General features: G+C 37.4%; 1 protein-coding gene across 4 annotated transcripts in view; it reads left to right on the forward strand.

The window, feature by feature from the left end:
* Window positions 1-12,787, forward strand: part of adgrb3 (adhesion G protein-coupled receptor B3) — a 137,096-nt gene extending 124,309 nt beyond the window's left edge. For 3 of the 4 annotated variants that reach the window (XM_043255732.1, XM_043255730.1, XM_043255733.1), the window contains 9 exons: window positions 110-195; window positions 1,462-1,560; window positions 2,282-2,453; window positions 3,450-3,545; window positions 4,338-4,377; window positions 7,012-7,685; window positions 8,688-8,723; window positions 9,309-9,413; window positions 11,728-12,787. In XM_043255732.1, the coding sequence (XP_043111667.1) occupies window positions 110-195; window positions 1,462-1,560; window positions 2,282-2,453; window positions 3,450-3,545; window positions 4,338-4,377; window positions 7,012-7,685; window positions 8,688-8,723; window positions 9,309-9,413; window positions 11,728-11,916 (1,497 nt within the window). In that variant the 3' untranslated portion in view covers window positions 11,917-12,787. The remainder of the gene's footprint in view (window positions 1-109; window positions 196-1,461; window positions 1,561-2,281; window positions 2,454-3,449; window positions 3,546-4,337; window positions 4,378-7,011; window positions 7,686-8,687; window positions 8,724-9,308; window positions 9,414-11,727) is intronic. The other variant, XM_043255731.1, reaches the window with a different exon arrangement.
* The last annotated feature ends 13,669 nt before the right edge of the window (window positions 12,788-26,456 follow it).

Genomic DNA, 26,456 nt, shown 5'->3' on the forward strand with positions numbered 1-26,456 from the left:
TTTTTTATGTTCAAAGAAGCTTTTACTTTTAGTTAATACTTTGGACATTGCTTGAGGTGTATTGTTAATTTACTACAGTTTGACTGTGTTACTGCGTGTGTGGTTACAGGTTAACATGGTGATTGGTATTCTAGTGTTTAATAAACTGGTTTCAAGAGACGGGATCCTGGATAAGAAACTAAAACACAGAGCAGGGTAAGTGCCAATTAGCTGCATCACACAAACACAGGTACATAAAACGTCAAACTCAAGTTCTGTTCTGAAATCTATATCTTGGTTTCACAAAATGCTTTTGTGTTTAAAAATGTAAATGTATTCTACTAGTTCTGTAATCTATTGCCTCTGGTGTGATTTGTTGTCAAGAAGGAAACCTGTTAGAAATTAGAAGTTAGTCGGCTGATACTTTCATTCTCAAAATGTCTTTTATCAAATCTGATGATACTGTTTCTTGTTGACAGTTTGAACAGTTGCGGTAACTTTTTGCAGATTTCTGTCATACTGTCAGTTAGCAATTACGTAATGAAAAGAAGAAACTTACGCTATCGTTCAAAAGTTTGGGATCTTGTTTTGTTTAGTTTTTTTACTTTTAAGTGAAAACTTTTATTCAGCTAGGATGCATTAAATGTATCAAAAGTGACAGTAAACACATTTACAGTTTTACAAAAAGATTTCTGTTTGTAATAAATACTGTTCTATTCATCAAAGAATCTTGGAAAAAAAAGTTTCTGCAAAAACGTTAACTGACACAACTGTTTTGAACTGCAAAAAGAAAAGTTTCTTCAACCACTAAAACATTCTAATTTCATATTCCAACAGTACGTTACATTTTACAATATATTAAAATAGAAAACACTGGTATATATTGGTGTATATTTCTCTTATATTACAATGAATATTGCTGTTTTTACTTTTTTGAGCAAATACATTCAGCCTTGGCGAGCATTTTTTCGAAAACATTTAATAACCTTACCCATCCCACACTTTTGAACTGAACCTAATAAAATTTCTCCTTTGCTCTTTTTTTGATGTTTTTTGCTCTTTAGATTATTGTTTTCCTAGCATCATCCTAACGCCAAATTGTACAGGAGACAACTGTGAGATTCGCACCAAACGCTTAAAAAGATTGTCGCCTATGTTGACAGTAAGCTGTGGACCTCATTAGGTTTGGAAACAGAGCTAAACTGTCATCTTAGTATGACAAAACTGCAGAAATAGGTAGTCTTGCTTCAAATTTACACCATTAGTTGACTCGATAGAGTTATTTCCAGTCCAGTCCGGATGCTCAGACAAACAATTACAATTCCGGTGCTACTAAAGGTGCAGAAACGACACACTTCATCTTTGAAGTCCACAAAGGGCCATATCTCCCAGAGAAATATCCACCACCTCTGCTTTGGTACAATCAGACCACCATGTAAATACATTCCCTTTGTGTTGTCTGGTTATTTGGCTGTTCTGCAGGCAGATGAGCGAGCCCCATACAGGATTAACTTTAAAATGTGCCAAATGTGGCGTCGTCTCAACTACTGCTTTATCAGCAACAACGGCCAGCAACGCCATGTAAGTGTCCACCGATGCCTCAGCAAATCGATTATGCTGATTAAGCTGCATGCAAGAGTGTGCGTGTGACTTTATGCATGTGTGTCCTTCCCCTTGCCTCGGGGAAGGAGATTTGTGGAGGTGTTAAATGAACAGCTGGCTCTTGTTCTTTGTCTGTGATATGTCGACACACTCTTTTGGAACAATGCATTGGTTGTTGTGTGCTCCTGGACTCATTTATGTGCTGATGGCAATTTAGGACAATTTGGGCTTGTGCATGCTTTCATCTGGAATGAAACTGGCAAACAAATTACACCTATCTCCTCTTCTTTGTATCTGTTCTACAGAGCTCAATGGTAGACTTGTGTAAAATTAAAAATCCCCATCATTTCCTCCATACGCAAAGTGATATTTTACATTTGCACGGACCTAAGATCTAAGATGAGATCTGAAGTTATTTTGTTTTTAACATATAAACATTGTATAGTAATTTTATGGGATGAGTAATTAATTCCCTCACAATTGAATTGTCTTTTGTCTATTTCAGAATCATATTCGAATCAAAGCCTGTAATGTCATAACCCAGAGCTGGTTGGGTTTTTTTCAAGGCTTATAGCTTTTCATTAAAGTGTGTTTTTAAATGCCTATGGAGAAAATGAATGGGCAAAAATACTTTTGGGACCAAGAACAAAAATCCATCTCTTTTGTTGTTCAGTCCACCATCTCTCTCTTTCTGTCTCAGGGCCTCCCTGTGGAGTTCCTGTGTTGTCCTTCCTCTATTAGCTCTCACCTGGATGTCTGCGGTGCTGGCCATGACGGACAAACGCTCAATTTTATTCCAGATCCTCTTCGCGGTCTTTGACTCCCTGCAAGGCTTTGTCATAGTCATGGTCCACTGTATCCTCAGAAGAGAGGTATGGCTGGAACCATTATAATCCCTTACTTCTTTTCCTTTAGAATTTCCACAGGCCGTCTTTAATTTCTTCAGAGGCCCAGTTTAGTTTACTCCTTGTCCAGTTTTACCTAAAAGGATAAATATGAATATTCTATTCCAAATGACTTTCCTGCTTCTGTGAAAAACAAAAGAAGGTACTTTCAGAAGAGCCAAACGAGCCAAACTCACCCTTAAAATCTGCCTGACTGAGCCCCAGTTGAATCCATCTTGATCTCTGATGATCCCTCTTCCTCTAAAATAACTTTCCTATTGGACTGACATCAGCAAGCCTTCTTATTTTTTTTAATCTGTCATTTAGAGATCACATTGGAAAGCAGACACTTTCCAAGACCAATTAATTCCTGATGAATAAAATCAAATCCCTACATGTTTTTTCCTAGTTTGACATCTTGCTTCACAGAAGTGGGTTGCGAATGTTGCCTTTAAATAGTTGGATGTCCTTCTTTTACCCCCTACAGGAAACAATCTGGCAATTTCAACAAGCGTAAAAAACAAGGATAAAAGGCATTTGTTGCTACATTTGTTTATTTGGCAGGCTTATTCATTTTTATACACTTTTTTTGTAAAGACAATTACTGAACACTGTTCAGCAAAAATGCATTAAATTGATCAAAAGTGAAGACATTTATAATGATGGTCTTTTGAAATGAAAAAAAAAATCACACAAATTATAAGCAGCATAACTGACATTGACAGCAATCTGAAATGTTTCTGGTTGACTTCTGAAGGATCATGTAATGAGTAATGATGCTGAAAATTCAGCTTTGCATCACAAAAATAATTAAAATTTAAAATACATTGATACAAAACAGTAATTTTAAATTCTATAAAATATTCCCTTTTTTACTGTGTTTACTTTGATTTAAAAAAACAACAATTCTGAAGCCATGTGCTCTACTGAAGTGTTTTGCGATAGCATATGTTATTGTTGAGTGACTAAAATGATGGTTCACAGGTTCAAGATGCCTTCAGATGTCGCCTGAGGAACTGTCAAGACCCCATCAGTGCAGACGCGACTGGTACATTTCCCAACGGGCACGCACAGATCATGGTAAGACACTCGCCTCCTGGGACTTCAGGATTCTTCCACTGTACAGTCACAAACTCAGCTGGAATATTCTCTTCTAATAAATTAGCTAATAAATGATTTGCCTCTGTGCTATCAGAAGCATGCACTGAATGTGCGCTCGTGCTGCATGTCTTTGTTATGCAGTGTTATTGCTTATACAGTTATGACAGGATATGGAGATCTGTCATTGCTTAATTAATGTCCTTTGGCTTTCCTCTGGCCTTCAGATAGGACACATTTGTCGTTTTTCACACCGGGTCTCTCTCATCCTTTACTGGCTTGAGGGAGTAATTGCTGTTAAAATGGTTCCGGAGATGTGTGACCCACACAGATCCACTGGCACATAATGATCACAGTTCTCATTTGTGTTTTGATTTAAAGTTTCTTTACTAGAAACATTTCACTATAATGAGGCCTCCAATGTGCAGACTGTCTTTGATTCGCCGCTGTTGATGGCTCCTCTATTGTCATACCTGAATAATCCGATTCTATTTATAAGCGGTTTCAACAGATGACAGTTTTCTCTGTGGGACGTGGTTAGACTGCAGACACAAGCCGGCAAAAGCATACAATTTGAGAACAATCCCATGACGGCATAGATATGTTAGACTGTATTATATAAGTGATGTATTATTCTGATTTTACAAAGTTGATTAGACTGTGCTTTTTTTGTATGTCAGCAGCTGTCAAAGTTTCAGCTTTTATGTTTTAGTTCTGTCTAAACTCTCATCTAAATTTCATTTTGTCCGCTTTTCTTTCCTTCTTTTTCCACAGACGGATTTTGAGAAAGATGTGGACATCGCATGTCGATCAGGTAAGCAACAGATGGTGCACTATTAATGTGTTTCCTAATTACTTCTCCTCTCCTGGGCCAAAATGGCCCAAGAGAATAAACATTCGGGTTGCACATTAAAATGACGGAGTCCCAGTGGCGCCGGGCTAATCATCCAGCGGGATAGTAGGATACATACTAATACGTACGATATCGTTGTTGAATCCACTCTTTTTAGTTCCACAGATAATCAAATTGATAGACTTTACATATTACTTTCATTGTATTAAAAATATATCAAACTAATTAAAATATATTTAATGCTGTTAAATTTATTAAGCACACTTAACTGGTAATTTCAGTTCGGGGTAGTTTTTAAATATTCAAAAAGTAAAATGTATGTCTCTGAAGTTCGAAAAAAGATTTAGGTTTTTGAAGCCATCCATATATTGATATGGTACATATTAAATCAGAATTAGTCATAATTATTTCATTTCACATATGTTATTCTCTTTTATCTTTTATTTCTCTTTATCTAGCTGCCATATGGAATAAACCTGAATCCATGAGTTTTTTAATTGTCTCCCCAAAGTAAATAGTTGAAGCACAGTGAAGCGTTCTAGTCTCTTGAAATTGGTTTAAAACAAGATTTTTTGTTTCAAGGTCTAGACAGAATTGTTTTATTGTTATACTGAAAAGTTGTTGTTTAAAAAATGCCATTCTTCTGACATCCAGCCGACAAAGTTCAGAACAGCATGAAGTCTTCGTTACAGCCATTTTTCAGTTTGTATGAAGCATCGCTATGCCCCTAGACAGCATGGTGACTCTTCTCACATTTCCTGAAAGCACTGACTGCATTTGTTTGTCTGAAGGTGAAAATGTTGCATGATGCAACACAGTCTATTAACTGGTTATGTGTGGGATTTAGACCAATGAGATTTCACTGTGGGTGGGTCTACACAGTGTGACGCCGCATAGCAACTGATAACGTTTTGTGTCGCTTACCACAGGAAGAGCTCATTTAGACATCCATATGAGCTTCTATATTACTTTAACTGCATAACGAGATGTCGGGACAGTTGTTTGAATATGGCACATGTTACATTTAAGTCTGTTAAAACTAGCTGACTAACAAGGGCATAGTAAATCAGATAATTAGCCTATGCTGTAACCCTGAAATGCAGCAAGCAACATCATTTGCTAACCCTTTCGTTTTTGTTTTGAAAACGAGTGTAATATAGCAGCGCCGTGAGTCTAGTGTTCTTCATTAAAACTGGATTAAGATCAGCTCAGAAGGTGATATTGTGTGACATTGTGTGTCCTTCATTAGGACGAAACAACTTTAATCCAAGGTTTACTTCTAACTACCAAAAAGCAGAAATGAGACTCATCAGGTCGTATTTTACCCCAAAATAAAACAAAACAAAAAAAAAAGGAATTGTTTTAGAACAATTTAACATTTTAACAATTTAACAACTTTTAGCACTTTTACATATCAAAAAAAATTTATTTACATTTTTGCATTGAAAAAATGAGAGTTGGGAGGCAGATGTTCTTAATTACAACTGTAATGGCCCTAAACAACAAATTCACATATCATATTCTTATAATACATTTCTTTGAACTTGGGGTATAATATGACGAGGTTCTTGACAGATTTAATGAGATTAACCCTGAGAGTCCTTGTCTTGAGCTTGAAGTCCTCTCTGTGTTCTATCAGTATTCTGCTGCGCTCTTCAGACGCCATGTTGTGTGATGCATTAGTTTGGACTACCATCAGAGCTGGAGGATTTTTAACCAGCCGTTGTTGTCCTCTGGTCTCCTTGTTGTTGTGTTATGAACAGTGGCAGTAATTCCCTTATGGATTTGTGGACAGGCTGTTCTTACAGTGCTGATGCATCTTCTGTCATTGCGTCTAATGTGTCTGGTTCATTCAGGTGAACCGAATCAATCCAGTCTAAATATGGACACGTTTCTATAACAGAAGATATTGTAAGGCTTGTGTATAGATAGTCTTTGATAAAAAGTTTTTTTTTTTAGATGGTTAGTGTTAATGGACTGTTACAACAAAGACGTTGAAGTTGTTCGATGTAGCACCTCTGTGAACTAAAGTTTTTATAGTTAACCTGTTCGTCTTCAAGCCATCATTTAAAATAAATAAAGTGACATGTTCAGACTAGATTAAATCAGCAGCATCTCTGTGATTAAACTGGTTAACCAAAAAAGATTTGATATGGTTGATGTATATCTTTTACCAAAACCTAAAAAGTTGGTTGTGGATCAAAACTTATTAATATACTGAAATTAAAAAATATTACTGAATTAAAGTGAATTAGGTTGTTGCTGGTTAGACAAGTTTGCCCATATAACACGCTTTAACCATAATGAATAAAAAAAAATTTAATTGCTTGAATGTGTTGTTTTTGAGATATTTACCACTAGATTTGTGGCTTTTATATTAAAATCACTTGTTTTAGGGGCGGAGGTCAACAATTTTTTTTTTCAGGGCTGTTATTGTTAGATATGTTATGAAATGTTCGATTTCTGATGGTTTGTTGCTTAGTGTTCTGATTGGCTACATTGCTTGGATCTTTTTGGTTCTAAATCAACATTTAAAGCAAAGCATGCATTCTTGTGTCGCACACTTTGACTAATGATGTTCCTTCCTACCTGCAGCCCTCCACAAAGACATGGGCTCCTGCCGAGCAGCCACCATCACCGGCACCCTCTCCCGCATCTCTCTCAATGATGAGGAGGAAGAGAAAGGTCCCGAAGGGCTCAATTACTCCACGTTGCCTGGCAACATCATGTCTAAAGTGATCATCCAGCAGCCCTCTGGACTTCACATGTCCATGGGCATGGGTGATCTCGGAGAGCAGTGTTTGGACAGCACGGCAGACATGCGGAGGACCGTATACCTGTGTACAGACGACTCCGCTAGGCAGAGCGAGCAGGAACTGAGCGCCCACGACCTGAGCGGCCACCCCCAGCCAGGCCAGATGGAAACGGACTACATCGTCCTGCCTCGCAGCTCCGCAGCGGTGGTGTCAGGGGCCGGGTCCAGCAGCGTTCCCACCCTGCTGAAGGACGACAGCAAGATGAGCATGACCATGGACTCTCTGTCGCATGAGAGGTTGATGCATTACAAGATGGGCGCAGAGTTTAACCTCGGGCCATCGGGGATGGAGCACATGGGAATGGAGCAGCAGTACCCCGTCCAGACCGAACACATGCAAAATTTGCCCTTCGAGCCACGCACGGCTGTGAAGAACTTCCTGGCGGAAATGGAAGAGAGCGGAGGACTGTCTCGAAGCGAAACCGGTTCAACTATATCGATGAGCTCTTTAGAGGTGCGACTTTGAGTCTAGACAGAAGTAAAATGTAATTCATTAACACAGATGCATCTAGTTCCACGTGTTTTTACATTTTTAGTGTTGCCACATATGCATTATAGGGGGTCTTCTATACTGTCAGTTAGAAAATCGTAATATCTAGTGCCCTAACAAACGTCAAAGGCCAAAGATAACTGTTTTAAACATTTTTAGGTTAAACATTTAACCTAAAAATGTTGTTGCTCAATCTGCAAAGTATTGAAAGTAACAACATATTGTTTTCTTTTATATTTTGACATACATCATCAACATCCCGGCTTGCATCACCAGACTTCTCCAGTCATTTAATCTACTTAATCTGCCTATGATTAGAACCATCTACTGGTTTATATGGAAAATGGCAATTCGTTTAACAATTACAGTTTTAAAAACATGCATATAGTGATGTTCAATAAGATTAGTAACATACTTTTAGAAATGTTTATTTCGTGCCAACTTTAAAAAGATAGTTCTCTCCAAAAATGAAAACTGTCTTCAGTTACTAACTCTCATGTCCTTCCAAATCTACTTGACTGACTTTGTTTTGATGAACTCAAAAGATGTTTCAAAAAAAAAAAAAAAAATTCTTTGTTGTTTGTTGCTCAGACCCCAGCTTTCTTGACGGAATCTTTTTTTGTGTCAAATGCACAGCGAGACCAAGCATTTGTGCCTGCATTTGCGTAATTCTTGTAGACTGGCCTTTAAGATCCTTGCAGAGGCACTGTAAGACATTTCAACCTCTCATCATTACTGAAATTTTGAAAAGCACTGGTATCGACCGGCTGCCTTGAGGGGAAAATACATTTGAACCTGATCCATTTTCCGTCAAAAGCCTCAAGGCATGCAAGTCTAGCTCTGATGTGTTTGAATCACACTTGCTTATATACATTTCAGAGATGGAACCAGATTTCAGCAATTCTTTCTCTAGGTTTCGTAATATTTAACCTCACCATTTTTTGTCTTTCTTTCTTGGTTCTACAGAGACGAAAGTCGAGGTACCAGGATCTAGACTTCGAGGTGAGTGAAACCTTTGCTTGGCGAAGTGCATGCGTCAGGCCTTTGTTGCACCAAGCGAAGGGCCATTTGTTGCATTTGTGTTTCGCCCCTTTAATTTACAACTACTTTGTGTAGCACTTAAGCTTATTGGAGTAGCATGTCCTGACACAACTGCGATTTATGAAGCGTTGTGTGGTTTAGCGTAAAAGCAATGCCGTCAGCCACCGCATATTCCCATTTTATCCTTTTACATCCCCTGACTTCAAGCTGAAAATCAAAAATATAGCCTGTATATTTTCACATTTTTAAGGTCACTAGCAGAATCCCCCAGAGCGTTTCAGCCCTTTACCAAAAAATGAAATTGAATGTCAAGTGCTACCACTGACCCTTCATATATGCCAGTGCCGTTTGTCATAACCTTGTCCTAGCATTCAGCCAAATTCGCAGGGTGAGCACGGCGTTTTTACACGGTGATAAATTCTTTGAAAGTAGCCAGGTTTTGTCCTGTTGCAAAGTTCTGGTTCTCAGCTTGACTGAACTCCAAATCCCACCCCACCCCACCCCACCCCTACCCCCTTCCCTCCCCTCCCACCCTTGCCATTACAGAAAGTCATGCACACCAGGAAAAGGCATATGGAGCTGTTCCAGGAACTCAATCAGAAATTTCAAACCCTGGACCGATTTCGAGACATACCAAATATGGGCGTCATGGTGAGTAACAGGAAACGGGGTTCAGTGTGTCTCATTACAGAGTACCCGGGGGGTGCCGCGTTGTCTATGTTTAGCTGTGTCTTCTGGTGGCGCCCCGGTCTTGCGCACAGGAAGTGAGTGACTAAAAGAATTAATAGCTATCCACCCAGTGTATTCAAGGGGAAAAAAATAGCACACCCGCCTACTCCGAAGGGGCTGGGGGTGGAAGAGGAGATGAGAGAGGAAGAAGAGAAGAGGAAGAGCAACTGAGCCATCATTGTGATCCATGCTCATGCACTCATTCAAACACAAGGCCATTAGCTGCTAACATGCTTATTATTTCCTTTTCTATTGGCTAATCGCTGCTTGGCGAATGCATGGGACAAAAACACTTGATTTGCTTCAGATATTGGAGAGCTTCTCTGTGCTTTCCGCAGTACGATGCACCAATTATCCGTAATTGTAAGGCCGGTGGGATTGTTTGATTGGAACGGGCCAATTGCAACAATCGCATTTCATCATCCAGCACCATGCAGCAGAGGAACGTTCAGTGTCGTTTGGCGTCCAGCTGACTGGCACTGCGAGGTTCACTCTGATAGTCAATTAACAGATTTTCAGACGTGTTTTTTAATTAGCTCAGCGTCGGTATAGTGGCCTACAATTCATATTCTGCTATTACGGAAGCATGCATTTTCATTGATTGGCTCACAGTCGAAAACCTCTCGACCTCAATGAAATCTAGCGCACTTTGTACATTGTGATCGCTTCACTGAAAATACAGTACATTTTGATTCTGTTCGATGCTGGTGGTAAATGTTAAAGTGGGCTTGCGATCTGGTAACCTGATTTAATGATGTCTTCCACTTTAGGCTGTTAATCCAATGCAGATTCACGAGGCGCTTTAAAATGTTATTTTCTTCCTTTTTATTCACTTGTAATCCCTATTAGCGTTAAGAATGTTTCTAAAGTAGGAAATCGACCGAATGCCTTTTTAAGCGGTCAGTATAACGGAAAGCATTTCGATTTAATGTAAAGGATGGAAATGATGTTTAATGCAACTTCTGTAAGTGGCATTTCCATATTGTGCTGCTAAGTGCAATCAGATGCAAGTGGCCCGATACGAAATGCATGACTAATACTTTACAGCGAAGCGCTGTATTTTAACATTAACTAATGCATTCATGAACGAACAATGAAATGGTGCGCTACTGCATTTATTAATCTAGGCTAATTTCTAAATTTCAAGTCATATAAATTAGCATTAATGCATAATGAAAGGACATGAATTGCAATAGTACATTAATAAATTAACGTTAACTATGAAATGGGAGGGTTCCTAATTCAAGAGCACTGATGCATTAGCTAAAGCTAATAAGTTGAACCGTATTGCACTGTGTTAGAAATGTATGTCTACGTCAGGCGTATATTCGAATAGTTGTAGCAGCTGGCGACGTGTCCCTTTGGCCACGTTACTTCCTTTTACCCACTTTCAATCAGACCGCAGAACTTTGCCATTCACTGCCTGTTGCTTGGTAACCACTGGAAGAAGTGATTCTGTGTTTTTATTCCCTTGAAAAATCTGAGATGTTCCTGAATTTGGAAACACTCCAAACATGCTGCTAGGTCAAAGACTTTTATTTTTCATTTAGTTTTGGGACGCAGATGTATGAATGTCATTGTGTTAATTAACAAAATATCCAGCCAAGTGACATGACACATGTAACCCTGAACCACAGAACCAGTTTTAAGTTGTTTTGGTAGCAACAGCCAAAAATACATTGTATGGGTCAAAATTATAGATTTTTATTTTTTGCCAAAAATCATTAGGATATAAAGATAATGTTTTATGAAGATATTTTTTCCATTTTACTGCCATGAATATATTAAAAAAAGTCATTTGCATTACTAAGAATTGCTTAATGTGCACAACTTTAAACGTGATTTTCCTAATATTTAGATTTTTTTTTTTTTGATCCCGGATTTTCAAATGGTTAAATATTTTCCTGTCCTAACAAACACATCCATGAAAAGCTTATTTATTCGGCTTTCAGATGATCCAAATTCAGAAACGTTGACAATTATGACTGGTTTTGTGGTCCAGGGTCACATGTATTTTCAACTATCGTTTGGTTTGATGCGACTTTCATACAGTGTCCAAATATTTTTAGGGCCGCTGTGAGAGAAAACATGAATTAAAGCTTGATGATTCATGTCCGTGTGCAACTTCCAATGTCTGACAGTGTCACCAAGTGAGGCACCGTAACGAGAAACCATAGCGAGAATAGTGCAGAAATGCGATATTTCTAACTCGACGGCTTCTCGTCCTTTTCCGCAGGACAAGGCAATGCCAAACAAGAACCCCTGGGAGAGCTTCAACCCGGCAAGTGAATATCAGAACTACGCCACAATGAATGTACTAGAATCAGACACAAAGAACTCTCTGGAGATGACTAACGCTGAGTGGGAAAAGTGTGTCAGCCTCCCTTTGGATGTCCAGGAGGGAGACTTTCAGACAGAAGTCTGAGGAATAATGAAGCGTTAGCGGGGACGCGGATGAAGGTGGACATATTTTGCACTGAACAAAAACGCGGAAGACTTCTCTTGCAGCCTTGGAAAGACGTATCTGGATTCTAGGAGTCTAGCAGGGACAATATGTGCCAATAAGATTTTAAAACAAGGAAGGACGGATAAAAAAGACGTTAGAAAAAAGACAAAAAAACATCTGTGTTATCTTTTTTTTTGTATTCTCACTCGTGTATTTAGTGGGGGGCAGACATGTACAATATCGAACATCATGTGTTTCAAAAGTAACCAGTCGGAAAATAATCGGTTATCTTTCCAGACGAGACCTCAACGAGAAAACGACACGTGACGTCCACCCACGAGCGGCGGCTGGGTTCGGTTTTTGTTCGGCGGCAGACGAGCCCAGGAACACAATGTATATATACTTGCGCAGGTTTTTAAAAAGTTTATAACAAGTCCGTTTGGCCATTACTACACTTTTTACTTTATAATATGAAAAGACAAAACTATTCAGAGGCAAAGAGGATTTTTTTCTGTCATTTAAATATGAATGTTTGTCAAGCTACATTCTTCATTGCTTTAAATGCAATAAAGGTAATACTCACTTTTTTATGAATAATATATTTCAAAACTTTAATACTGCAGAATCTGCCTGGAAGCTCAGTAAAGCTCTCTCATCTGCAGCCCTGTATAAAATATTTAAAAATCAAAAATGTTGTATGGTGTAAATAAAACTTTTGTCTACATATGTTTTACTTGTGCCAAGTTTATTTTAATGAGAAAAGAGAAAATGCCGACTTGATGAGAGAGTTATAGCGAAAAATGTTAACATTTGAAAAAGGAATGTAAATAAAAGAGGAAATATGTTCGTACTGCTTCAGAGAGCTTGTCGACTTACTCCTGTGTCGTGCTGCGTGTCTCTTTTCTGGACACACCAATCCCTGTGGACGTCCTCTCCTTCTCAAGGTCCTTCATTCAACAGCAGCAGCAGAAAAATGCTCCGTAATGACTCGCCAGACCTAACAGCAAATAACAACAGGGTATTTTTATCGGCCATTAGTGCAAAGGAGGAGACGTGCGCTGCGCTGGCTATTAAAAATAGCACAGCGGAGCTAAAAATAACAGGAAGTGTAGTCACTTTGGGGTAATGGCGCGTCGCATATGGCGTACCTTATGTGCGATCGCGCTATCAGTCGAGGAGCTCACGGGATACAGAGAACCGAACCAGAAATGTTAACAAAACTAGTTTAAAGACCCGAGGATTGTTTAAAGTTTGGGGTTTTTTTAACAGTGCATTTCTTTCTTCTGAATTCAGTGTTATATATCTTTAGCACGAGGCTGGTAGTGTTTGTTCGCGTTCATGTTCCAGTATCATTCCCACAGAAAAGCAGAGCTCACCTGAAAGCCAAATCCAGAAAAAGGCCGTGGCGTCACGTACCGCTGCTACTTATAGACCTGCAGCTCCGGGTGACGTCAGGAGCATCCGTTTCGCTCCGTAACTCATCCTCGAACGTTGACCGTTTTAGAAATCTGGCGTGTCATTATGCATTTCACACCACGACATTGCGTCTACAGACTCGTGTCATGACTCGCGCACCTCGTCAGTCAGAGGCCGTGATTCAGACCCGTCAAGCCGGACCGCAACAATACAATACAGGAGATAATTGTGGAGCTCGTTGGGATTAGATTTAGTGCTTTCGCCAGATATCACTGGACTGATGACAGATGGGACAGAAAAAGCGGTTCCAGAGGGATTATATTCCTAAACTTCAGTTTACGTTGTTTTAGCGTGAATGCACTAAATTATAAAAAAAAAGAATGCTGTTCAACTTCATATTAAAGAAAAATATTAGCACATTTATCTTCAAAATTGATAATAGCAATAACCATTATTAATACCTCAGCCAGAAAATTATTCCTAAAGGATCATGGGACACTGAAGACTGGAGTAATGGCTGATAAAAAAAAAAAAAAAAAAATCTGATTGTATCGAAGAGAAATTACATTTTAATCTTTTCAAATAGAAAGGAGTTATTTTAAATTGCAATAACATTTGATAATTTGACAGGTTTTCTTTGTTTTGTTGAAACAAACGCAGCCTTTTAAAAACATTTAAAAATCTTACTTTTACCCAACTTTTGAGCTCCACCAGTGAAAAAAAAAAAAAAATTACTTTGCAAAGTTTAAATGCCTAACTCGGGAACTTATTTAAAATAATTAAGAATCAATTTGTCATTCGTCTCAAACACAGCAGACAACCTGAAAAAACAAGTTGACGTGCTCATGTAAAGTGATTGTTAGTTTAACTTTGGAGAAGATTGCAAACTAATGATGGATATTAACAGACAAAGCGTTCATTAGTGCACAAATGTTGACCTCCGAGGTCAGAAAACGCAGTAATGAGATGCGGAGGAAGAGGCGGGTAGTACTGACATTGACTGGAGATGTCACCGTATTAAAAATAATAAAGCCAACGAGACAAGCCCGTTATGACAGCGACCGAACAAGACGACGCTCATGCAAAGGATCCCAGCTCCCGCTCTCCCTTCTCCACGGCTCGAAATGAAAATACATTTGTCCTCCTTTGTTCTTCAATGTGCAAATCAAAATGTCAAATCCATCACATTACAGGCCGGCGGGAAATCACGGCAAATGAAATTCAGCGCGCGCACAGTGAGCGGGCCCTGGTGGGTGCTTGTGAGTCCAGCAGGGGACACACGGAGAGCTGGATCAGACTCGTCTCTGACAGACGTGCAGGAGAGGGATTTGAAGCGTATGTCAACACAGACTCTGTATTCTCACTGGTGCTCAGATTACAGCTTCCACTTACGATCAGAAGGGACCGCTGTCAGTGCGAACACGCAAAACAGTGTCCAATAGAGCATCCCTTGCTATTTTCTATTTGTTGTGTTGTCTCACGTTCCACAGTTCAGATTATTTCAATGGAAAGCTACGGTGGGAAACAGACTCTTAACCTTGGCCGTGTATTAAGGCTTCGTGTATAATGCGTTATAATGTTTTTCATAACGTACGTTGTTTTGGAAACAATTGGAAACGAATTGAAAAATCATAATAGTTGCGTAGTTTAATAGTTGCATAATAGTTTTATTGTTAAAAATGAAATTGGTTGCTTGGCATGTGTTTCAATGCATTGTATTTCTCAATAAAGTAATAATGAATAGATAAGTATTGCTTGTAACTGGTTACAATTAAAAATTAAAATCATACTCAGAATTATATGGTGCATTAATTTCATTTATAATGCACTAGATATAAAGGCTGAAAATAAAGTCAAAATAATATAAAAAAAAAAATCAAAGTCCAAAACTAATTTAATATCTGTAATTGTGTCTAAACAAAGTGTGTGTGTGTGTGTGTGTGTATTTTATATTTTGATATTTTTATTTTTATATATATATATATATATATATATATATATATATATATATATATATATATATACAGGGAGTGCAGAATTATTAGGCAAATGAGTATTTTGACCACATCATCCTCTTTCTGCATGTTGTCTTACTCCAAGCTGTATAGGCTCGAAAGCCTACTACCAATTAAGCATATTAGGTGATGTGCATCTCAGTAATGAGAAGGGGTGTGGTCTAATGACATCAACACCCTATATCAGGTGTGCATAATTGTTAGGCAACTTCCTTTCCTTTGGCAAAATGGGTCAAAAGAAGGACTTGACAGGCTCTGAAAAGTCAAAAATAGTGAGATATCTTGCAGAGGGATGCAGCACTCTTAAAATTGCCAAGCTTCTGAAGCGTGCTCATCGAACAATCAAGCGTTTCATTCAAAATAGTCAACAGGGTCGCAAGAAGCGTGTGGAAAAACCAAGGTGCAAAATAACAAGGCTGAAAAACGACCACTGAACAAGACACACAAGCTGAAACGTCAAGACTGGGCCAAGAAATATCTCAAGACTGATTTTTCTAAGGTTTTATGGACTGATGAAATGAGAGTGAGTCTTGATGGGCCAGATGGATGGGCCCGTGGCTGGATCGGTAAAGGGCAGAGAGCTCCAGTCCGACTCAGACGCCAGCAAGGTGGAGGTGGAGTACTGCTTTAGGCTGGTATCATCAAAGATGAGCTTGTGGGGCCTTTTTGGGTTGAGGATAGAGTCAAGCTCAACTCCCAGTCCTACTGCCAGTTTCTAGAAGACACCTTCTTCAAGCAGTGGTACAGGAAGAAGTCTGCATCCTTCAAGAAAAACATGATTTTCATGCAGGACAATGCTCCATCACACGCGTCCAAGTACTCCACAGCATGGCTGGCAAGAAAGGGTCTAAAAGAAGAAAAACTAATGACTTGGCCTCCTTGTTCACCTGATCTGAACCCCATAGAGAACCTGTGGTCCATCATGAAATGTGAGATTTACAAGGAGGGAAAACAGTACACCTCTCTGAACAGTGTCTGGGAGGCTTTGGTTGCTGCTGCACGCAATGTTGATGGTGAACAGATCAAAACACTGACAGAATCCATGGATGGCAGGCTTTTGAGTGTCCTTGCAAAGAAAGGTGGCTGTATTGGTCACTGATTTGTTTTGGTTGTGAATGTTGAGATGTTATATTGGTTTCACTGGTGAAAATAAATAATTGAAATGGGTATATATTTGTTTTTTGTTAAGTTGCCTAATACTTATGCACAGTAATAGCCACCTGCACACACAGATATCCTCCTAAAATAGCTAAAACTAAAAACAAACTTAAAAACTACTTCCAAAAATATTCAGCTTTGATATTGAGAACATGGTTGCTGTTGTTCAATAATAAAATTAATCCTCAAAAATACTACTTTACTAATAATTCTGCACTGCCTATATATATATATATATATTTTTTTTTTTTTTTTTATTTTATTCTTTGGGTTTAAAATTATGAATGAATTCATTCATTGAACTGAATGTTCAATGGCTCACTGGCTTGTTGGTTTTTATCAACTGTATTAATGTCTTTGCAGGAATAAAATATTTATTTTGAAGAAATGTAGCACAATAGTTGTCTGACTTGAATACGTTTTGGGGTGACTGTATATAAAAATGTATGGCATATAACAGTTACATACTACGCATGGTGCCATATTTTTAAATCTTGCATCTAGAATAGCTTAAACACTGGCAAATAATTAAATTGCTTTTGCTCTCTCTCTCTGTAATGCGTGAAGAACACACTTTAGCCTGATCAGAAATGAAGAATTACCATAGTAAAAGTAATCCCATGGAGAATGAATAGTCTGCGGGCTATGGTATATTCAGCTGACACAGTTTGAACCAATTCACGTGAATTAATCTAACTTAAGCTATTTTTGCTTGTGAAGTTTGAATCTGAGATGCTATTACAGCATCTTTCTTTCATAAGCCACCGATTCAGGCGTCCCATCAAACGGTCTGCCATAAGGGGAAAAACATTCATTACTCTACCGAAGTACATACTGTAGTTAGGGGACATTCAATTATTTCAATAAACACTGCAAGTCCCAAGACATTGTCTAATTGCTTTGAAGTAGAGGCTTCTGCTAATGGCTCCCTGTAGGATGAGCTTGTGTTTTACTCCGCTGTACGACTCCCCAGCTGCCACAGCTCCTTATGGACACAGTTTAACAGCGCTCATAATGGCACAGGACATCACACAGCAACTACCAGTTTCTATTCTTTGACCTCTGGCTAAGTAATTATCATCCCCACAAGGATGGCCTTTTCTGCTCCAGATGGGCTGGTGCTATTTCAGGAAACGGTCAGCAAAGTGAAAAGCTCAGGATTTCGTGAAACTTGTGACAATGGGGACAATTACACCCTATTAGACTATCTCAGGGTTTGGATGTTAATTATTCATACTACCTTTTAGAACTGCAAAAAAAATAAAAAAATAAAAAATAAAAATTATTGTGATAAGAAAGAAATACTTGTTTTTTTCGTTCAATTATTTTATTGAATTAAAATATATCTTAAAATAAAATGGCTATTTATAATGAATGAATCATTTTAGCATGATAAAATGAATTAAATTAATTTTATGGCTAAATTATTTTTGGGGAAAAAAAGAACAACTGAAACCTTTCTCAAGAACTATAATAAAGAGTTACAGTGTGTGAGTGTGTGTGTATATCACATCCAATATATAGGTTTTTGCTTAAATACAATATTTGTGTACTGTGTATATTTATTATGTATTTATAAATACACATAGTATATATATCTTGAAATTATTTATAATTTGTACACAAATATATTTAATATACAAACATAAAATAGTTTCTTAAATATATACATGCATGTGTTTGTATTTATATATAAACACTCATTATATAAAGAAGACCTTTTATTTTGGATACAATAAATTGTGATTTTAATCGTTTCACAGCACTAATATATTATATATAGAGCTAAATTATGTATTATTATTTTAATGTATTTAATTATCATTATAATTCTGTTGTGATTTTTATTAAATGAAACAATTAAACAAAAAAGAAAAATAATGTAATTATCATATTGTACTGTAAAATACAAAAAAATATTTCAAAATAATATTATTTATAGTACACCTGTAAACTTACAATGTAATATTTAGCTTCTATATTTTCAAAGTATCACGCTTTTATTTTGACAGATTGCCAGAGAATAAATATACGTGCTGTACTTTCTGACTAAAGCGTGGCATTATGTTTATTTGGGAGGTTTGGGAGTATCTTTGTTCACAGTAAATAAACCAAGCCACAATGACATGCGTATATATAAATATCTGAAAACCCACAGCTCTTATTGAAATAAATTGTAGTATTATTCATTTGATAAATCGCAATAAATCATATCACCATATTGATTTTATCAGTGACTTTTGCAAAAAAAACAGTGATTCACTTTGAAAAGAAACTTTGGAAAGATTAGACTTTCCCTCTTGGGAAAAAACACAAGATTTCTCTTGATTTCAACCTAGTACTGAATGAAATTGCATCCGTGCTTGAGCCTAATACAGCATACGATGGCCTTAGCGCCTTCTATGTCCCAAATTATATTTATTTCCTCATCCATCAAGCTGCCGGAGGAGCGCATCTCTCTCTTTAACATTTCAGAGCAGGTTTATCATTCGGAGGTTTGTTGAGTTGGAAGTTTACCGGCGCTGGAGTGCAGATATGACAGTGGATTTTTGTCATTTATGGACCGTAGAGTATATTACAGCCTATCGCACACTTGATACAGACAAATGTTTAACCGTAAAGTCTGAGCCTTCCTATGAGACTCCCAGCGTCCATAAAAGAGAAAGAGCGGTGCAGAGATGTTAGAGGGAAGTCCCTTTGTAACTATCAGTTTGTGCTGAAACGGATCGTGTTAACAGCTCGACTAGACAGACCCAAATGTTTTTCAATGGGAGCGTTTGTAGCGACTCCCATTGGAAAAAGGGCAGAGAGGTTAACATGCCGAGAGAGCCGAGAGCAGAGCACAAGAACAAACAAGCACTAACACACACACACACACACACGCACACACACAGGCATATTACTGCAGCGCTTACTGCCTGCTTCCACAGACTCCTTGAGGACCGGCCTCCATTAAACCACATTTCTAAACACACACACATACAAGCAGTGCTCGTGATGCACACTATTTCCTCTGCGCAGTGACATCGACACGAACTGTGTAAACAACACATCTAGAAGCAGTCATTTAAGGGCTAAACTGATATTGCTACCTTTGTGCGAGTAGGTTATATTCACTACACCTTTTAAAAGTCAGGAGTCAGTAACACTTTTTTTTTTGTTTTTGAATATACCTTATGCTCACTAAGGCTGTAATTCGATTTTTTATAAGTTATAGTTTTAGAAGTTTTATAATAAAACAATGCTAAATGGTTAATATTTGGAAACTGTTTGTATTTATTATTATTTGGAAATTTCAGCATCATTCTGATTCTTCAGAAATAATTACAATATGCTTATTTGGTGTTCAAGAAACATTTCTTTTTATCATCAATTTTATATTTAGGTTGTGTTAGCTGTCTTTTTTCAGGATTCTTTGATGATTTTAAAACTATTAAAATCTCTTTCTATTACTATTTTTATGTTTGTGTATGTAAATAAGATGCACCATGGAGGATGCATTATTAAAATATTATATATTCTTTTAATAGAATATAGAGTGCTAGTGTTTCAATCTACATGCTTTCTTATAACTTGACCCTTAAAATTATTTTAAATATTATACTGCAAATTCCTGTATATTTGATTAATAAAATAAATGCATTTATAGTTCATTCATAGTGGTGTGAAGGGTAGTGTGTATTTGTTATCTGTTATTTTTAAATAATTGATTTCTTTGTGCATTTTAAAGTATATTAAAGTTTTAGTATATTAAATATTTATACAGTCCTAACATAACTACCAGAATGCTTACCATTTACTAGAAAACTAAAAATGAACTATTTTTTAAAACCATGAACACTCATCCATCAGGCTTAAAAATTCCTTTTTTTAAAGAACTAAGACACAAAATCAAAGTATGTTACAAATTGAACAATTCTCAATGTATAAAATATTAAGTTTAAAATGAAAGGGAAATGGTAAAAGTCTTTGTCTTTCATCTGCATGTACATTTCAATCTGTCTCGTGTCTTAGGAGTGTTTTTATTGCATCAGCGATGTTCAGCAGGTGCTGACAGTGATGCCTTCTGATGTCTGTCAAAGAAACCATCACCTAATGCTCTTTCAGTGAAAAAAGGAAATCCTCCTAACTGCCCCTTCTGGTTTTTTTTTGACACTAAATGACGGGTGTACGGTTTTGGCAGACATTTAAAGAACCTTGTATTTATCCATGTATATAACTCGGTAGGAATATTTAAAAGCACAGAATTCTTTTAGGTTATCTTGACTGTATTTATATGCAAAGCGAAAAAAGGTGTAACGTATTCAGACGAACAAAATGAATGCAATTCAATAATTTAATAATGCAATTCAATCTCCTCAAATCAACGTTGCTTCATGCATCCATTTCGTACGAATGCAAGGCAAACAGGAACTCCGTTGGGAGTGTGTGATGGTGAACTTTGGCTTCGATCTTACGGCACACTCGTTGTGAGTCACTTTAAACAGTAAATCAGTCAGACGCTGCAGAACCGCTTTTAAAGTATTGTTTGGAAAATCCCCTTGACCCAGAAGACCGTCTTATATCTAGGGTTTAAAACACACCCCGGTGCATGAGAAAAAGCTTTTTTTTTCTGCCTTTGAGAAGAAGAGTATATATTCCATTTAAAGATGAATGAAGAGAATGGATAAGAAAAGATGCCCGTCTTATCGCTTCCTGCGTTTTTAAAGTTCACTGTGTGTTTCAAAGCGAATGTGGCTTTAACATCATCAAAGAGATATTTCTCATGATCTTAAAACCTCCCCCTGTCTTCCTCTAATACAGTATTATAAAGTCGACTGCTCAATTAAATGAGTGCAACTGATCAATGCTAATTATTTTAAAGTTATAATTAACTGGCCAGACGCTTAAAATATATATAAAATGTAATTACAAGTTTTAAATGCTCATTAGCATTGCATTCATTTTACAAAAATAATGTAAAATCAGTAATATTTGTTCGCATTTAACAATGGTTTCCTAGTTTAAAATTCTTATACATGTTAATAAATTATTGTTTAATATTTTATAACAGTGGTGTAAAAATGCTGGCCCCCTTCCTGTTTGTCACACTTTAATGTTTCAAATCAAACAAATGTAAAAATCAAAAGATAACGAGATTAAACAAAGCATGCCGTTTTTAAATGAAGGGAAAACTAAATCCAAAACCCACATGAGCCCTGTGAGAAAGTGCTTTCTCTCTAAACCCAATAACTGGTTGGGCCACCCTTAGCAGCAACGTCTGCAATCAAGCATTTGCATAACTTGCAATAAATCTGTTGGGCGCGATGGAGGAATATTTGCCCACTCACCTTTGCAGAATCGTTGTAATTCAGCCACATTGGAGGGTTTGAACATGAACTGCCTTTAAGGTCATGCCACAGCGTCGCAATAGGATTCAGGTCAGGACTTGGACTAGGCCACTCCAGTCTTTGTTTTGGCCATTCAGAGGTGGACTTGCTGGGTAGTTTTGGATCATTGTCCTGCTGCAGAACCCAAGATTCAGCTTGAGGTCACAAACAGATGGCCTGATGTTGTCCTTCAGGATTTTTTGGTAGACAGCAGAATTCATGGTTACATCCATGGTCCTCCAGGTCCTGAAGCAGCAAAACAGCCGCAGACCATCACCACCAATATTTTACTGTTGGTATGATATTTTTTCTGAAATGATGTTTTACACAAGATGTTCAACTTTGTCTCGTCAGTCCATTATTTTCCCCAAAATGTTGGGGATCATCAAGATGTTTTCTGGCAAAACCGAGATGGGCCTTTGTGTTCTTTTTGCTCAGCAAACTGTTTTCATCTTGGACCTCTGCCATGGAGGCCAGTCTCTTTCTTACAGTGGAGTCGTGAACACTGACCTTAACTGAAGCAAGTGAAGCCTGGAGTTCTTTAAATGTGGTTGTGGGTTTTTTTTTTGTGACCTCTTGGATGAACCGTCGTTGTGCTCTTGGGGTAATTTTGGTCAGCCGGCCACTCCTGGGAAGGTTCTCCATTGTTCCATGTTTTCCATTTGTGGATAATGTCTCTCACTGTGGTTCACTGGAGTCCCAAAGCTTTTCCAGACTGATAGATCTCAATTACTTTCAAATTTGTTCCTCAATTTCTTTGAATCTCAACACGATGTGTAGCTTTTGGTCTGCTTTTTCAGGCAGGTTCTATATAAGTGATTTCTTGATTGTAGTCCTGGGTGTGGCTAGAGAAATTGAACTCAGGTGTGATAAACAACACTTTTTCACAGGGCCATGTGGGTGTGGATTTAGTTTTCCTTTTATAATAAAAAAAAACCTTTCATTTAAAAACTGCATGTTGTGTTTACTTGTGTTATATTTTATTAATATTTATATTCGCTTAATGATCTGAAACATTAAAGTAAAAAAAAATAAATAAAACCAGGAAGGGGGCCAACACTTTTTCACACACAGTTTATTTGCAAAAACAGATAACTCCGCTTTTTCATTTTCAAAAGCAATGGTTTCTTTTACTATGCTATCATGTTAGATGTGTTTTTAGTTATTTAACAAACGTGTTTTTTGAAAACTGTTCATATACATTTATAGCCTATATACATGAACAAAAATACATATCCAATATTGCACCGCCAGTTAGCTGCAAACTGCGCTGTCACCAACCCCTCTTTTTTTTGGTCGATTATATAAGCATGCTCAAGAAAATTAGTTGTTGTTTTCTTTCCAAAGACTGCACCATCTGTTAGGAGAGTCTGGCTGGTGTGTCTTCGTGGGCCATGAATCATATGAACATCTGGTCCAGGTGAGAACATGATAAGCACACAAACACAGTCACACGCGCAAACTCAAGCAGCTCTCAGTATGCGAGCGCTGTCGACTATGAACAGCACAGTCTGCTTTGCTCTTCGGTTTGCGCGATAAAGTCTTATTCCTAGCTGTGAGAATGTCAGAAAGGGTAAACACAGCTGATCTGCAAACACTTTTTCACAGTTGTTCGCATTCGCATCCATACCGGCTCGAAATAAAGACAAACAATCTTACCACAGAACAATTAAAGATTAATTAGCACAAAACTCTGCTTTATAGACGCTTTTTTTACTTTCGATATATATATAAAAATGATTGCTCGATTCGTGATTTTGGTTTTTTGAATTTTAAAAGAAGAATCAGTTGTATACTGACCTTTATATCTCTTCTCCGCATCGGATCGAGGAACGGTGATTATTACGCTGAAACTTTGGGCAAACTAGGCTCAATGCTTAATATAGGCGTAATGAATACTGGAATAAGTAGCGCTTGTGACCTGAAGTACAGTAGCCCATGGCATTTTTGGGGTCTTCAGTGGAGGTGAAGGATGATATTATTATTCAATTTCTTCACTGGTGTTTAGCGGCATTGAAGAAACTAAGTTTAGCTAGCAATAAACTGTACCCGGATGTTAAGGCAGAAATCAACTTCGTTTACAAGTTTGTAGTCGTTCGTACATACTATCTTCTCGCATACGTGTAAAATAGGGAGAACAACACAGAAAATAAAACACTTCGGTGACGTAAGAAACAAAGGAAAGAATAGCGCGACCATCTCTCAACTTCCTCTGCGCGTGCGCGCTCACGTCACATCAGCGTAACGTACCTTAGCCGTTGACTGCAGCCACTGATTCAAAGGAACACCATCACCAACAATATTTTACTGTCGGTATGATATCTTTTCTGAAATTATGTGTTTTACGCAAGATGTTTAACTTTGTCTCGTCAGTCCAGTATTTTCCCCAAAATGTTGGGGATCATCAAGATGAGCCGAGATGGGCCTTTGTGTTCTTTTTGCTCAACAACTGTTTTCGTCTCTGCCATGAAGGCCATTTTGGCCAGTCTCTTTCTTACAGTGGAGTCGTGAACACTGACCTTAACTGAAGCCTGGAGTTCTTTAAATATGGTTGTGTGGGGGTTTTTTGTGACCTCTTGGATGAACCGTCGTTGTGCTCTTGGGGTAATTTTGGTCAGCCGGCCACTCCTGGGAAGGTTCTCCATTGTTCCATGTTTTCCATTTGTGGATAATGTCTCTCACTGTGATTCACTGGAGTCCCAAAGCTTTTCCAGACTGATAGATCTCAATTTCTTTGAATCTCAATGGATGTGTAGCTTTTGAGGATCTTTTGGTCTGCTTTGTCAGACAGGTCCTATTTAAGTGATTTCTTGATTGCAGGTATAACAGTCATTAGTCCTGGGTCTGGCTAGAGAAACTCACGCAGGGCCATGTGCGTTTGGATTTAGTTTCCCCTTTATAATAAAAACCTTCATTTAAAAACTGCATGTTGTGTTATATTTTATTAATATTTATATTCGCTTAATGATCTGAAACAATAAAGTGTGACAAACATGAAGAAAAAAAAATAAAAAATAAAACCAGGAAGGGGGCCAACACTTTTCCACACAGAGAGTTTATTTGAACTGGTAAAATAAAAATTAATATTATTATTTACATTTGCAATTTCTAACAGTAATATGTCAATTGTAATATTAACGCCCTTGCGAAATTAAAATTAAAACGTATAACACAAATTGATTTAATATATGCGACATGTCCAAACAAAAATAGTAGCAAATGAGGATTGAAATGTTTAGACTAACAGTTAGGACACTTACGATTCAGTATCAGTGAACGCTGCCCCATTAAAAGAATACAAGAAAGTTTCCTGAATGCTGTTAGTATATATATATATATATATATATATATATATATATATATATATATATATATATATATATATATATATATATATATATGTGTGTGTGTGTGTGTGTGTGTGTGTGTGTGTGTGTGTGTGTGTGTGTATTAATGCTGTCTCTCATCACTTCCTAGAATAAAATGTGATTACAAAACGTAGTCAGCATAGTTATCAATACACAAACAATGCACATGATTTTGTTATTAATCACTAGAATCTTGAAGCGGGCACAAAGCCGACGAAGACATGTCTTTTAGAGGTTGGGAAATTAAATGCGCCCAAAAAATATTAATTTTAATTTTGGACATTATAAAATATAAAGTTTTTTGAAAAAAATAAAAAAAATTACAATAACACTGATATGTCCTACTTTTTCTGCATGCTTTATTACAATTACTTCAGAGCGGGGCTTAAAAACGAAAAAAAAAATACGGGTTAATTTATTAAACGGCCTTCGGTATATATGTCTTTTAGCAACATGTTTGACATTATATTATACATTATATATAAACGAGTTTACCTTGCGGAAGGTATGCATTCGTTACGCTGCCATTTACCTCATAAATTATTAAACGAAATGTAATAAAATAATTTTAATAATGCGCGTAGAAAAAGTAGGAAATAATCAGTGTTATCGTTGCCCTTAAAAAAATAATAATATGCTTGTTAATAGTTTTTGGGCACGTTTAATTCATAATCGCTGAACGATATGTCTTCGTCAGCTTTTTGGCTGCTTCATGTATCCGTACAGTAATACTACAAATAGACGCGCAGCGGAATTTGCCTCAGTTGACCGCGCTCTGTTAAGTCTGATTTAGACGCTTCCATTTTCAAGTTGCTTTAACCGTTGCTCGTCCAAAAAAAAAAAAAAAAAAAAAAAAAAAAAAAAATCCACCACCTGGATTTAACTAAGGAAATAGGGAAGACGTGCACCAACAAGTTGTGGTCCTGTGAGCTCTGAAATGTCACCCATAGTTTTGTGTGCGTTGCAATATATTAAAGAAAACAGTGTTATTACGTTGCTAGTTAAACCTTCACACTCTGCTCTTAATGGTGGAATGTGCAATCAACGAAGTTCGGCCAACAGGCTTGTCAAATTTAACCATGAAACCTCCAACATTAAATTGGCCATTGTCCAACCCCTATATGTAGATATATAAATGTGTTTTAATTGGTTTATTCTACATATACATTTAAGCATTATCATACGGCCTATGG

Source organism: Puntigrus tetrazona, chromosome 13 (assembly GCF_018831695.1).
Source record: "Puntigrus tetrazona isolate hp1 chromosome 13, ASM1883169v1, whole genome shotgun sequence".
Classification (NCBI taxonomy): domain Eukaryota; kingdom Metazoa; phylum Chordata; class Actinopteri; order Cypriniformes; family Cyprinidae; genus Puntigrus; species Puntigrus tetrazona.